Source organism: Mustela nivalis (assembly GCF_964662115.1).
Source record: "Mustela nivalis genome assembly, chromosome: 4".
NCBI lineage: Eukaryota > Metazoa > Chordata > Mammalia > Carnivora > Mustelidae > Mustela > Mustela nivalis.
The window spans coordinates 65,860,361-65,875,107 of NC_139023.1; the positions used below are offsets into that span (position 1 = coordinate 65,860,361).

General features: G+C 48.3%; 1 protein-coding gene and 1 pseudogene across 3 annotated transcripts in view; both read right to left on the reverse strand.

Moving 5' to 3' along the window:
• Nucleotides 1-14,747, reverse strand: part of HTT (huntingtin) — a 141,512-nt gene that overhangs the window by 97,598 nt on the left and 29,167 nt on the right. Inside the window, exons 6-10 of one of the 2 annotated variants that reach the window (XM_082727054.1) lie at nt 12,604-12,742; nt 7,861-8,002; nt 6,930-7,108; nt 1,195-1,396; nt 56-103 (exon numbers count right to left, since the gene is read on the reverse strand). In XM_082727054.1, the coding sequence (XP_082583180.1) occupies nt 56-103; nt 1,195-1,396; nt 6,930-7,108; nt 7,861-8,002; nt 12,604-12,742 (710 nt within the window). The remainder of the gene's footprint in view (nt 1-55; nt 104-1,194; nt 1,397-6,929; nt 7,109-7,860; nt 8,003-12,603; nt 12,743-14,747) is intronic. The other variant, XM_082727055.1, reaches the window with a different exon arrangement.
• Nucleotides 3,737-4,800, reverse strand: LOC309862977 (transcription factor SOX-15 pseudogene; annotated as a pseudogene). Its single transcript has one exon. The product of its transcript is annotated as a transcription factor SOX-15 pseudogene (transcript).

The following is a 14,747-nucleotide window of genomic DNA, read 5'->3' on the forward strand; positions in this document are numbered from 1 at the left end:
AATACAGAAAAAGCAACGGGACTCAACACAAGACTCTGATTTCTGAAATAATCACCTTTTTGTTTCCTTGAAAGGACAGGGCTGCATGAAGAACCCCCTCCAGCTGTAAATCACAGAAAATGACAGATGAAAGATAACAAGCTGCTAAAATACAGATGGCATTTGAAAATCTTCAAAAACCGTGATTCAGCTTTAAAACTAGTGTGTGAACGTATATCCACCGGCAAAACCTCAACACATGAATCCTGACACATGAAAATCCCACCAGCACCCCAATACACAATTCCAAAAATGCGACCTAAAATGTCAAAGCAGCGCAAAGAACGTGCATTTAATAAGTCAAATTAAAAACATCAGAACTCTCAGATTGCTTGGTCAACTATCAATCAGATATAAATTTTTATTAGCAACGATCATTAGTCATTCGCATTTGTAGGGCACGAATTCCACAGAGCAGAGGCCTCTGGAGGTCCCAGGACATGGACAGGCACACCCTCACTGTGTGCTCCTGGCTCAGGCAAACATTTACATTCAGAGGAGACGGCAACGAGGCCTCCAGTCAAACACTCCAGGTTGTCGGTGCCGCTGAGGAAAGACCACATGGCATGTGTGCAATGCTCAACCAGCCTGGGGGAGGCCCGGAGTCCACTGAGGCCCCAGAAGCCTCCTCTGTGCCAAAGCTAGTTCTCAAGGCCCTGCTTCTGGGATCCCAACTCCTCCAGCTCTCAAGGGGCAGGAGGAAAACAAGTGGTCAGGCCAAAGCGCAGCACCCATGGAGGGATGAGGGCCCGACCCCCAAAAGCATAAAGACGAGCAGTGGCGGTGTACAGGAGGGAGTGCCCTAGAGTCAGTGAGGACAGCAAAAAAGGGGCCTTGAGGGCAGAAGGGAACTTAAAAATCCCCACAGGGACATGAAGGTCCCCACCTCTGGCCCAGTGGCACAAGAGTCCTATAAATACTTTCCCTGAAGCTTCAGTTCCACGATGGCCGAGGTGCCATGGAGAGGCAGCCAGGCCAGGGCGGAGAAGCCAGCTTCAGAGGCAGGCCTCGCGCTGTCTTCTGACCTGGCCACACTGTCATCCTCCAGTTTCCAGACTGGGTTTCCAAGGAGCAGGGCTGGCCCCACCCGGCACAGCGCCAGCCCCAAACTCCCCAAGGAAGCGGCCCCGCACAGGGCCTCAGGGCTGAACATACCCAGGATCTCCACTATGCTGCCGCTGCGGCTCCGGCAGCCAGGCTGGTGGCGCACAGTGGAGAGTGGCCCACCGCCTGGAGCGCTCAGGGCCCGCAGGAGCTCAGGCGGGGGCGTCCGCAACAGCTGCTGCAGGAGCTCCAGTGCGCCTGTCACTGCGTTGTGGTCTTGGTGCTGAGTGTAGTGCAAGGTCAGTTCATAGACCTGGAAACAGAGGTACAAGAGGGATCATCGTGGTTTTTAAAATGTGTCCGAGGGTTCACAGCTTTGTGTTTTGAGTCTGATGCTGGCAAAATGTGTGCCTCCGTTTTTGCCCCTAGAAATGCCTTCATGTTCTACCGCTATGATCACGGCTTCCGTGACGGTTTCTAAGTCCTATGACAACCACTGTAAGAGAAAGCCCTTACAAATCAGGAGAGCAGCCCATGAGGGCAGTGGCATGCTAACGAGACTGTCTGCCTAACTGCCGATGCAGAAATGGAGCAGAGCTCACGTCCAAGGCAAGGACAGCTGGTCTACACAGCCTGCAGGGAATCCTGTGCTGAGGACCACGGCAAACGTTTCCCAACGTATTAGAGGCATCACGTCAAAGTTTACCAGTGCATTTTAATATCGTCTTACCTTATGTGAGAACACGCTGAATGTACTTTTTCTTTGTATATTTTTAATTTTTATTTTATTTTAAGATTTTATTTACTTATTTGAGAAAGAGAGCATGGGCAGGAGGGACAGAGGGAGAGGGAGAAGCAGACTCCCCACTGAGCAGGAAACCTGACACAACGCTTGATCCCAGGACTCCAGGTTCATAACCTGAGCTGAAGGCAGATGCTTAACTGACTGAGCCACTGAGGCGCCCCTTATCTTAGTTTTTTTTTTAGTAATCTCTACTCCCAGTGTGGAGCTTGAACTTATGACTCTGAGATCAAGAGTGGCACACTCTTCAGAATGAGACTGAGCCACCCAGGTGCCCCTCTTTTTCCATATCATTAGCATTGTCCAATAAAATACTAACACCCAGTTAGATATGAATTTCAGATAAATAATTTTGCATCCTAACTATGTCCTGTGCCATTTCAGGCACACCTGCACCACCAAATTATTCCTGATTTCTCTGCAACTCAAACTGAACTGGTACTCTATAGGTTTATTTGGTAAGTTGGGCAGCCCTACCTTTACTATTATAAAAGTAACACACATGTTTAAAAAAAAACAGTCTAGAAGGGTATAAAAAAATAAGTCAAAGTCTCGGAGGCAGCACCTTTTCATCGTCACTGCCGTGTCCTTCCAAGGGGAGCCGCTATCACAAGAGCCTCAGGTCCACAGTCACCGTCCCCGAACCAAACCTGTCCCAACCCCCATGTGTGCCAAGCTCTCTGGGAGCACCGCCACCTCCGCATGTTGTCTTCCGCCTCTACTGCTGCAGCTCATTAGTTGGCCCACGGCAGAAAGGGCTGCTGCATCCTACTCTGACGTTCACCAGCACCCCTGCTCATCCATGAGAAGCCCTGGGCCCTTCCCAGGACCCGCACCAGTGCCCATCTGCGCACGCGTGCTCACTCCTTAGAAGTGCGAAAAGGCTGTAGTCTGTCTACAAAACCTCTCCCAACTCCCTGTATCTGGTCCGATCCCGCTCACCCATCAGCACTGGCTCATCACCATGCTTCTTCCGTATGCCTCCCTGACCTTGGCCAGACAGGGGCTCCCCACTCTGGGCCCCTACAGCCCACCAACCCACTACCTTACCACACCACTTAGTGATTGTTTGCTTCTCAGGCTTTTTTTTAAAACATCACAAGAAAATTCTGAGTATGTAATCCCAATACTCAAGTATTTATTTTAAAATATTATGCGGCTCCTGGGTGCCTCGGTTAGGCATGTGCCTTCAGCTAGGGTCACGATCCTGGGGTCCTGGGATCAAACCCCTCGTCAGGCTCCCTGCTCAGCAGGAAGTCTGTTTCTCCCTCTCTCTCTGCCCCTCACAACCCCCGTGCTCTATCACTTGCTCTCTAGCTGAAATAAAATCTTTTTAAAAAATATTACATAACTACTTCAGAACTCAGATATCATGTACATTATAAAATATAAACTAGGTGCCCCTGGGTGGCTCAGTCATTAAGCTTCTCCCTTCGGCTCAGGTCATGATCCCAGGGTCCTGGAATCGAGCCCTGCGTTGGGCTCTCTACTCAGCAAAAAGCCTGCTTTTCCCTCTCTCACTCCCCCTGCTTGTGTTCCCTCTCTTGCTGTCTCTCTCTCTGCCAAATAAATAATCTTTAAAATTAAAAAAAAATAATAAAATGTACACTAACTCCGACAAGACTCTAGCGTGTTACCAATTTATAGGAAATACAGACAAAGAAACATGTTAATTGGAGTGCCTGAGTGGCTCAGTCATTAGGCGTCTGCCTTCTGCTCAGGTCATGATCCCAGGGTCCTGGGATCAAGCCCAGCATCGGGCTCCTTCCTCTGTGGGAAGCCTGCTTCTCCCTCTCCCGCTTACCCTGCTTGTGTTCCCTCTCTTGCTGTCTCTGTCAAATAAATAAAATCTTTTTTTTTTTTTAATTGTAAAAACTGTGTTCATCCTACAAAAAAAGTGTGTTATGGGGGGGGGGGGTGGCAGCGCAGATGGGGACCACAGCACAGGCCTCCTCTGAACTGGGGTCCAACAGAGTTCTAAAGGAGGGTTTGCAGCTTGGGGTGGGGGTGGGAGGTTCTGGGTGAAGACAGAGGAGGAGGGGGAGGAAGGGGCCCTTCCTGGGAGGTCCCTGTCCACCAGGGTTAGAGGTGGGTCAGGGGCAGGGGGGACCCCGACAGGGGAGGGTTGTACTGAGTGGGAGAGCCTGGGGGGAGGTAGGGGTTATAGTGGGGGAGCAGCTCTCCCTGGAGCCGGGGGTTACTCTGAGGGAGAGAGCACGGTGAGGTCGTCTCTGGTTTACAGTGGGAAGAGCCATATCCGCCGGGCAGGTAGGCTATGGAGTAGTTGGGCGGCTGGTACCCAAAGCCTCTGCTCCCCTGGGTGGTCGCGAACCTGGGGCCCCAGACCGGCCCGCCAGCAGCCCACGCTGCCACTCCCCGCGCCGAAGTGGGGCGCCCCGGCGCCGGAGCTCTTGGCCTTGCGCCGAGGCCGGTACTTGTAGTCGGGGTAGTCGCGCAGGTGCCGGGCGCACAGCCGCTTGGGTAGTCGCGCAGGTGCCGGGCGCACAGCCGCTTGGCCTCTTCCACGAAGGGCCGCTTCTCGTCCTCGCCCAGCAGCTTCCACTGCGCGCCCAGGCGCTTGGAGATCTCCGAGTTGTGCATCTTCGGGTTCTGCTGCGCCATCTGGCGGCGCTGCGCGGAGCTCCACACCATGAACGCGTTCATGGGACGCTTCACCTTCTCCAGGGGGAGCCCCCCGAGACTCCTGGGCTCCCGGCGCCCTCCCGCTCCTGGCAGCCCGAGGGCGAGTTGGCAGGAGCCGCGGGGGCAGAAGGCTGCAGGCTCCAGACCTGGTCGTGGGGAGGGCCAGGAAGCGCCATGGGGGCGTGGGGCGGGGTGAGGAGGGAAGCCTCCAGAGGGTGTCCCGCGCGCCCTCCCTTCCGAAGCGCAACGTCGGTACCCAAACCCGGGGTCCTTAAAATGCAAGTGTCTTCCTAGTCTCCAGTCGTTCCAGAGGAACTCGTCTCCCTGCCCTCTACGTCTGTGGCTGGCCAAATAAATAAAATCTTAAAAAAAAAAAATTAGCTTACAAAATGGGGTGGCAAGCAATACATCCAACTGCCAGGAATTCCACGGGATAACCTGCTTCTCCAACAAATGAACTCTCATCTTATTTGCATACTGATTCCAAAAGAGGAGCATAAACACCTGACAGAAGGTAAGTGGGTATTTGATGTTCGGGAAATGTTCCTTTTTTTTTTTAGACGTGACAATGGGGGACACCTGAGTGGCTCAGTTGGTGAAGCATCTACCTTTGGCTCAGGTCATGATCCCTAGGGTCCTGGCCTGCTTCTCTATCTGCCTCTGCCCCTTTGTCTCTTATGAATAAATAAATAAAATTTTTTTTTAGAAAAAGGAGGAGGGAGGCGCCTCGGTGGTTCAGTGGGTTAAAACCTCCGCCTTTGGCTCAGGTCATGATCTCAGGGTCCTGGGATCAAGCCCCGACATCGCCATCGTGCTCTCTGCTCAGCAGGGAGCCTGCTTCCTCCTCTCTCTGCTGTCTCTCTGCCTACTTGTGATCTTTCTCTCTGTCAAATAAATAAATAAAAAATTTTTTTAAAAAGTTTTAAAAACAAAGATGAGTTCTCACCTATAGGGATACATACCAGAATACTTAGAGATGAATTAATATGACGACTGGGATTTACTTCAAAAAAATATAAAAACAGAGAAGGATGTGGGATTATAAGTGAACCATAACTGGCCCTGAGTTGACAATTATTAACACAAGTGATAATTACTGAAGGCTGTTTACAATGCTTTTCTGTCTACTGTTGTGTCTGGAAATCTCCATAATAAAAAGTAAAACAAACAAGATGAGGATAAAATAATCTCTTTTTTAAATGCATTATTACCACTTGAATACCTGTTTTACTCACTAAAACAACCAGTAATGTTGTTGTGAGGACAGTATCACTAAGTACCATATCTCAAGAGAATGTCATTGCTTGTATTCTGTGGGACAGCTGAAGGGCAGCTGCTGGAGCAGGTCGGTCAACCCCACAGATTCTTAGAGCCCACGCCCGCTCGGTTACCCCTCATCCACCTGCACTTCCAGGGCCTCACCATGCACCAGGAAGGAGTCTAAGCACTTTGTAAATACTGCCTGACTGAATGTTTAAATCACTGAATCACCTTCAATTCATGATTTCTAGGCAAGAATTATTTTAAGCCACTTATAATCTTATACCCTACAAAATTTAGGCAAAGGATACAACTCCTAAGTCTACTTGACCAAAATACCTATGAACTACAATGTCGTCAATATGGAAAACAAAGCCAAGGCATCCCACTCAGGACCCAATTGTGGGTCTCAACTCCTTCCTGTATATGCCATGAGACCATGAATGCATAGAAAAAGTAAGGCCTTCAGAAGCACCCAGTACTTTAAATATGCTAAAAATCCTAACATCTAAAGCCAAGTTCACAAAATCCAAAGGCTTAAAATGTAGCTGTCTTATTTCAAGGTTAAGAAAATAATCTGGATGAGCAAGCTGCAAAGAAATGAAGTCCATCACTGCAGTCAGATGCAGACCCCATTGGATGAGAATGCATACGGGGTTTCTCTGTATTGGGAAGAGAAACTTTAACATACTGACCCTATACTCCAACGGACCGCTTCCCTAACTCCCTGGTGTATACACTAGCACAGCAGATCACAGGTTCCAGGGCCAGAGACCACAGCCAAAATGCTCACCAATGTGTGCCCAGCACACAGCAGGTGCTCAATAAATACCCAGAACTGATCTCATGAGTCCTGGCTTTGCAAACAGGGTAAGAGCATTCTCTGTGGCAGGCAGGAGCCTAAGGGGCGCATGTAATATTCTCTGTAACCTCACAAGAGATTACCCTCACTGTACTCTGAAGTCACTGCCATCCAGAGGTCACACAGCTAGGGGTCGTGACCCAGGATCTGAACCAGGTGGCCCAGCTGCAAAGACCAAGCTCTTAACCCTCAGTGCTGCCATTTCTCTTCCAAATGTTTCAATTCTTCCAGTATCCCTCATTTACATACAGGCACCAGAGTAAAGCACACGGCTCCTACCTGGATGAGCTGCTCTGTTGAGGGTGAGACTTCCAGTTCCTTCCGCGTCACCCCAAAGCTGCCTTTCAGGCTCGTGTCTTTGACCTGAGGCTGCAGCAAGGGCACCAGGTACCTGAGTGTGAGCAGCACCCCAAGAATCAGGAGGGTGGAGTGTTCACTCTCAACGGGGACCAGCAAGCCTGTAAGGGACCAATGAGATCTCTCAACATCACCATCTGCTGGGGGTTCAGGGCTTAATCTGTTTAAAACAAGAGACCCACAGCAGAACCGTGTTACGACGTTGGTAGTGAGGGATAAAGACAGCACAGACACTGCTGTGGGAAAGGGAACAAGAACCTCATCCTTGGGCCAAAATCCAGGAAAGGCTATAAAGGGTAACCATGATAACCTGAGCTGAGCAAGGCCTGTCAGCATGAGTTTGGCTGCATTTGTAAGTCAGACAGTTCTTTCCTATCAAATACCCACCCCACCCTTGCTAGTGCTGATCACCATGAATGACTCCAAATACGGGAGAAGCCGTCATCACAGAATCTGCCAGGACCCCAGGCTCCGCGTCTAGCCGCAAGGACTCACACTCAGAGCCCACAAAAACAGCCACGGAGTGTGCCACTGAGGAAGGCGGGTGGGGTGCCCACGGCCTCACACCCACTGCCCTGCCAGCTGTCCTTGGGCATGGGGCTGCCTGCGCTTCTGCAGAGAGAAGGCTCCTTGTCCTCGTCGTCAAGGCTCCTTGTCCTCGTCGTCACAACACCCACAATGGGAACATGGCTGCCTCAACATCATTCCCACTCACTAGTTGGCCAGAGCCAAAGGGCCCGGGCTGGTAGCTAAGGGATTTCCCGATTTTAAAGAATTTTAAAAATGTGTCTCAGGTATATGCTAGCAACTCCAGCATACCATGGGGAAAATCACTCCTACAACTAGCTCTTACCCAAGAGCACATTCAATAGCCAGCTGTAAAAGTACTGGGTCCTCCTCGAGTGCTGGCAGATGCTCACTGCTGAGCCAGCCGCCGTTCGCCGAATGGTCGGGGAGCTTGACTTCAGATTCGCTATGAAAGCCTTTAGTAGAACCTAGGGCAGCAAAAACCCAAGTAGATAAAAAAGACAAAACTCCTATGAAGGTTATCACGTTATTTCACAAAATTAGTCCAAATTCTTACAGAGTGAAGGTTATGAACCACTGGACTTTGCCACAGCTAAATAAAAGCAACCCAAATTCAGGATATACCAGAGCAGTTTGCAGAAGTGGTCTATTTACTTCCTTACTTTAAGTACAAACTTGCACAGTATCTATGTCCTCTACCCAAGAGTGAAAGCCTAAGCTTCTAGAAAAGGGTGGAAAGGCATTTGGGTACAGGGTCAGTCAATGACACCATGCAAGACAGTAAAAACAAAAAAAACAAAAACAAAACCACCCAAATAATGAAGTCAAGGAGAAGAGTGTAATAGTCAGCTACAGCCACGTCCCAGCCTGAGAGACAGCTTGCGGACATGCAGTTAATGCCACTAAGAGATGTTCTGTGGTCTGGAAAGCGTGTGGGTGAGCTAAACCACAGCAGCACAGCACCCACGAGTATGTTCCTAAGGAGAGAAAAAGACCTTGTCATAGAACCTCCAGGATAAACCAAAGGAGACCACGCTACAATTCCAACGATGGCCATCTAAGTGTTAAAAATTTCCAAAGAATGGAAAGGTGTGGGGCGCCTGGGTGGTTCAGTGGGTTGAGCGCCCACTCTTGGCTTCAACTCAGGTCATGATCTTCTGGTCAGAGGAACGAGCCCCTACGCTGGGCTTCCTGCTCAGAGGGGAATCTGCTTCTCTCTCTCCTTCTGCTCTGGCCAACTCCCCTAAGCATCATGTGTGCGTGCGCGCGCTCTCTCTCTCATAAATAAATCTTAAAGAAAAATAAAAGAGGAAGAAAAGAAAAGGCGTGACCATTAAGCTTCCTAAGTTTGGGAACTAGCTGCCATAAGAACACCCACTTCCTTCACTCGCAACCCCACTCTGAGCAATGATTTGGTCCCCATTACTATGGGCAAGCATTGAGCAAAGCTATCTGGGCTGGGGACGCCATTAGGGTCCCACGAATGAGGTGTGACCCCAGGCAAACAAGCAGCACATTAACAGATTGGCACCTGACTTATAAAGAAGCTCATTCTTAACGGTGGGGTTAGCGTTAGCTGGTTCTCAGAGGCTTGTCCATTCCTGGTCAAGTTACAGACTAGATCTCTGGAACCAGAGAGGCAGAGGACCAGACCCTCAGCCCCTGGATGGCCCCCATGCTTTGTGGCCTCCAGTGCCTCCTGCAAATACCACCAGGAGAACCCAGTCAACTTATCTCAGACAAACCCTTAACTCTGAGAAAAGATACTAGTAGCTTCAAGTAACTCAACTGAGTGAAAACATACACACATACATCAATGAACTAATATAAATCATTCCACGTCAGTCCATACTTACAAGCACAGTGAAAGCTGAGCATTATTCTTAAGAATGAGCCCACAGTAAAGTTCAACAGTTTGGAATAATAAAATCGAATCTCAGAGTTTGAAGGGGCATCACAGGTCCAAATCCCATCATGCTGAGAACATCCTGGAGAAGGCAGCTGGCAGGCCCCCGGACCACCCATGGGCGCTTCTTGGAATGGGAAGAAAGCACACTAGACTGTAGGGCAGACAGCTCTACTTTCCAATAAATACATAGGACAGATTTCTAAGAGTATTTCCCAAGAGGAAAGATGCAAAATCACTCAGCTTTAGAGTCAAGAGTACTGCAGGGGGTGGAAACGGAAATTAAAATCGAAACACAACACTAGGGCACAGCCATCAGAATGGCTTACGTGAAGGGCCCTACAGCAGCTAGGTCCGGGAGGAGACAGAGCCGCGGGGTTTCCACACACCAAGGACACTGGCGCAAGGGGGGCAGGCACATGACAGCTTTCTGGCAGCATCTACAGCAGGTGACACACGTTCCTACAACCCAGCAGCACCCCGTTCCAGGATCCGCCACCGCAGGCTGTATACATGCTCCAGATGACATTCACAAGGACAGGCACGGCAGCAGCCAGTCACTCAGCTACAGTACGTGGTAAACCGTGGCGTGTTCACACAGCAGGGCACCCCACAGGTATGAACACTGCATGAATTACCCACTGGTGGCAGGGAAGACACTCGCCAACTTAATGTGTGGCAACAAACAAATAAAACCAGACAAAAAGAATGCACACTGCACAGCTCTGCATATGTTGAATTTAAAAACAGCCCCCGTGGCTTCAGAAGCCCAGTCAGCAGCCCCTCCCAGGGAGGAGGGGAGTGCAGCAACGGGGGCCGGCATGAAGGGCTCCTAGGGCTGGAAACATGCTACTCCACTTTGGGATGGTTTGCCAAGGGCCACAGCGGCAATTCCCGTACTGCCTGCGTGTGTGCCACATGTGAGTGAAACAAGCCTCAGGAGGCATCTCAGTCCCTGACAGGCCCTCCTGAGAATGAAAACACACCACAGGGGAGGAGACTTTGGAACAAAAGGGTTGCGCTGGGCATGTGAACAAAACTCTGCCGCCCAGACGCTCCCTGAAAATCATGCACAGCTCTTAGAAACATCGACTTACAAGGACAAAAAGAGGACAGGGACAAGAGCAGACAGGAGGCATCCACAAATTCTGCAAGCTGGAAAGGAGGCAAGTGCTGAGTGCCCACCTTGTGGCCCATGGGAAAGACGTTCACAAGTATACTTTCCGATGAGCTGGGGCGGGGAGTCTGAAGGCTGCTAACAAAAGGCCAGCTCACTCAAGCCACAGAACTGCAAGAACCGCTCAAGCTTGGGAGGCCCCAGAGACATGGGTAAGCAGCCTGTCTGCCCTGGTGCACACTGCCGGCCACGCAGCCCTGGGTCTCCTCTCCCCCAGGGTGGCCCAGAAAGTGGTCTTCATGTCCCACCTCCCAAAAAGAATGGGGGATAATCTCCAGAGATGTCGGCATAGCCAAGGTCAGACATGGGACACAGACAGAAAACAGAGAAATGAAGAAAAAATGTGCATTCTGACCAGGGAGACCGCTGGCCCTGCCTATCCCAGAATTCCAGGACAAACAAAGCCAGGTTTACCCCTCCAAGCAGGAGAATGAGCAACCTTCCTCTAGAGATACTGACCACCTCAAAAGGAAAAGGCTTACTGAGGCTGACACTTAGACGCAGTGGAAAAGCAGGCTCACCATCTATTACCTCAGGAAGCCCACCATGGGACAGACCTTGCCACACACATGCTTCCAATAAGCTTTTTAAAGTCTCACTCAAATCTAAAGGGACAACTTCCAACATAAAAGTGAAAGACCAGAACAGAGAGAACAGAGGAAGACAGAAGAAGCAGACAATTCAGAAGTCAAAGAAAGTTCTTAAGAAAACTGTGATCGGATTCCTTAGAAAATAAGGAGTGTATTCACGAAGCAAGAGGAGGATGCCAGAAAACAAACATTCTAAACACAAGAAGCACCTCAACAGAGGTGCTTCAACAAAACTCAACAAAAACTTCAACAGAAGGGTTTAAGACAGACATCTAGAAAATACAGAAAAAAAGAAAAGGAAAATAGAAATAAAACGTAACACAAATTCCATCACAACAAGGGGGTATGCCTAGAAAGGTAAAGACATGGCATCTAGAAATTAGGCATCAAATAGGAGAGCACCAAAAACAATTCTTAGGAGGACAGCAAAGAAAAGTCCTCAGACCTAGAGAGCATCTGAATCAGACTGGGGCAAACATCTAGAGAATTCTAAGACAGAAGACTCCAGTAGAGAAAAAGGACCCAATACATTATCTGTCATGTGGAGAACTGCACTGAGACACATTTTACAAAGCTGTTGGAAGGTATGAGAAGACATAAATGACCAAAGAATAACAAGCAAAATAAAAAAGAGGCAATTGTTTACTCCCAAAAAACTAAATAGTTCAAGAAATAGAATCCAAGAACAGAACATAACTTGTTGTGACTATTACTTGGGCATGATAATGTCACACTGAATATGGATAGAACTACATTAAGAAGATAAGAACCAGGTTAGGGCTAAATTTATCTTTCATAGTATAAAAAAAATTTTTTTTTTAAATAGCAGTACAGACTTATAATATACATGCTATACAACATGCTATCTAGAAATGTGCAGGTAAACACTAACAAAGGACTGACCCACAAAAAAGGAAGAAGTCAAGAATCTATAATCTCCAAACTAAGTGGCAGGGTCACAATTTTCTGGACATTAAAAACAAAATACGAATGTGGGTAGGGAGGTTGCTTGTTCTGCCTGTTGAGGCACAGAACAAACAAAAAGGCAAGTGGTCCCCACCGGCTACAAAGCCATCATCAGTGGGCTTCTCCTGCCTGCACCTCTCCAAGGATAGGTGACTAAAGAGTCAGTCTAATATACCCAAAAATCAATCTGTTCTGGAAAATTGCCTCTTGAATTTGCATCTGTATACACTCTCCCTATTCGACTCCTCACCAAATGATAAGAAAGCGGAAGTAGAAAGCTTTTCATGTGCTTCAAAATAATTGAAAAATTTTCGTCTAAATCATGAAGCATAGCATAACTCAAGAAGCACTCTCAAATGACTGCCAGTCCGAAAGCCTGAACTGCATACCAGACTCATTCATGTTTGTGACTTGAGGTAATAATCATACCTTAATTTCATTGTCATTTGCAAAATTGCCAAAAGAAGCCATAATTTTGGGTACAGCTGCAGCCAAGGTCTCCTGAACAGATTCCTCAGGTCTCTTGCTTATTCGAGTCAGGCAAGGCAAAAGGTTTACCAAGTAAGGCCTGCATATGTGAAAGGAACAGGAGTTATTCTTCCAGGTCTACTTTGGTGAGAAATATAAGCAATTATTTAGTACCTGTAGAGAACAGCCAGTTTTTATATGCAAAACAGTCCTTAACAGAAAGTAGACAAACCTTGGCAAAAAGAACAGGAGGGCTAAACGCAGACTAAGTTCAACTGATGGGAGACACTCATCCTTCACTTCTCCTGTGATCACAGAGGACTCTCAAAATCTTGTTTTAAAAAATTGTCTGTAGTAAATTATAACAGTAAAATACTCGTATTTTAAATTAGAAAATAATAGATAAGAAAATACCAATTTAGGGGCGCCTGGGTGGCTCAGTGGTTTTAAAGCCTCTGCTTTCGGCTCAGGTCATGGTCTCAGGGTCCTGGGATCGAGCCCCGCATCGGGCTCTCTGCTCAGCAGGGAGCATGCTTCCTCCTCTCTCTCTCTCTCTGCCTGCCTCTCTGCCTACTTGTGATCTGTCTGTCAAATAAATAAATAAAATCTTAAAAAAAAAAAAATCAGGGGCGCCTGGGTGGCTCAGTGGGTTAAGCCGCTGCCTTCGGCTCAGGTCATGATCTCAGGGTCCTGGGATCGAGTCCCACATGGGGCTCTCTGCTCAGCAGGGAGCCTGCTTCCTCCTCTCTCTCTCTCTGCCTGCCTCTCTGACTACTTGTGATTTCTCTCTGTCAAATAAATAAATAAAATCTTTAAAAAAAAATCAATTTTAATAAAAAGAAATGAAAAAGTTTTCTTTTTTTTTTTTTTAAAGATTTTATTTATTTATTTGACAGAGAGAGAGATCACAAGTCGGCAGAGAGTCAGGCAGAGAGAGAGAGAGAGAAGCAGGCTCCCGCTGAGCAAAGAGCCCGATGCGGGGCTCGATCCCAGGACACTGAGATCATGACCTGAGCCAAAGGCAGCAGCCCAATCCACTGAGCCACCCAGGCGCCCCTGAAAAAGTTTTCTTGAACAGGGAGCAAGGAAATACTTCTAAGTGTTCAGACTAAATAAGGTCTTAGAGGTAAGAACTGGCCCTCCAGAGAGGAGGCACAGACGGTGCACAATGCGGAAGAATGAGTCACCGGGCAGAAGGCTGAAACCACATGAGTCCCCTCAACAAACACGGGACTAACGTGACAGGAGCCTTTGCGTGGCAGAGACAAGCAGGTCTCCACCTGGGACTATAGCAGGAAAACTAGGCTGGCTTAAGGAGATGACCATTTGCCAGAAAAAAAATAAACCAGGCATGACGAACAAGAGAAACTTGCCTGACTTTTTGAAGAAGCAAAATCAGGCCAAAGAGTCAACTGAGAGTGTCTGAGATGATGGTGGCCACTGGAGGCAAGACCTGCCTGGGTAAGGAGTCTGGAATTTATCTGAACACCTCTGGGAAATGAGTAAAAAGTTTAAGTAAGGGAATGACATGAGCCAATCACATTTTTTTAAGGTTACCCTGGCTGCTATGTGGAGAACTTGGGATGTGCTGCTTCGGAAGTAGAATGAAATTTTCAAAAGAAGGAAAATAAAAGAAAAAAGTTCTATAAAAAGAAATTTTCCTGGTGATGCATCTCACAGCAGCCACTTAAGATTCTTACTAAACTCAAACTCAGTGGGATAAATCGCTGGTCCTTATTAACAGTGAGAGTTTCGGCCCCTCCACCGGTTCCTTGGTGACACAGCCAAGGGTTTATGGATGTGAGTTTTATCACTTAAGGAGAAGGAAGGCACAGATGAAAACTGGGGTCTTCTGATTCTTAGTCCATTGAGGACAGACTGTTCCCACCAGTCAGATCTTATTCACAGTTTAACGGTCATAGTTTTAACTCATGTGAGAGACACAGGCATATCATTCTATAAGCAATGGGGAGACTGGTTCTCAACCATCGACAACATCTTGTCAGCAAACAGCACGTGCCAAAACGGCTCTCAGGGCTGGGCTGCATCAGAGGACAGACAGGGGAGACCCCTGCTGTCCTGGGGCACACACCTCTGTCTCTTGG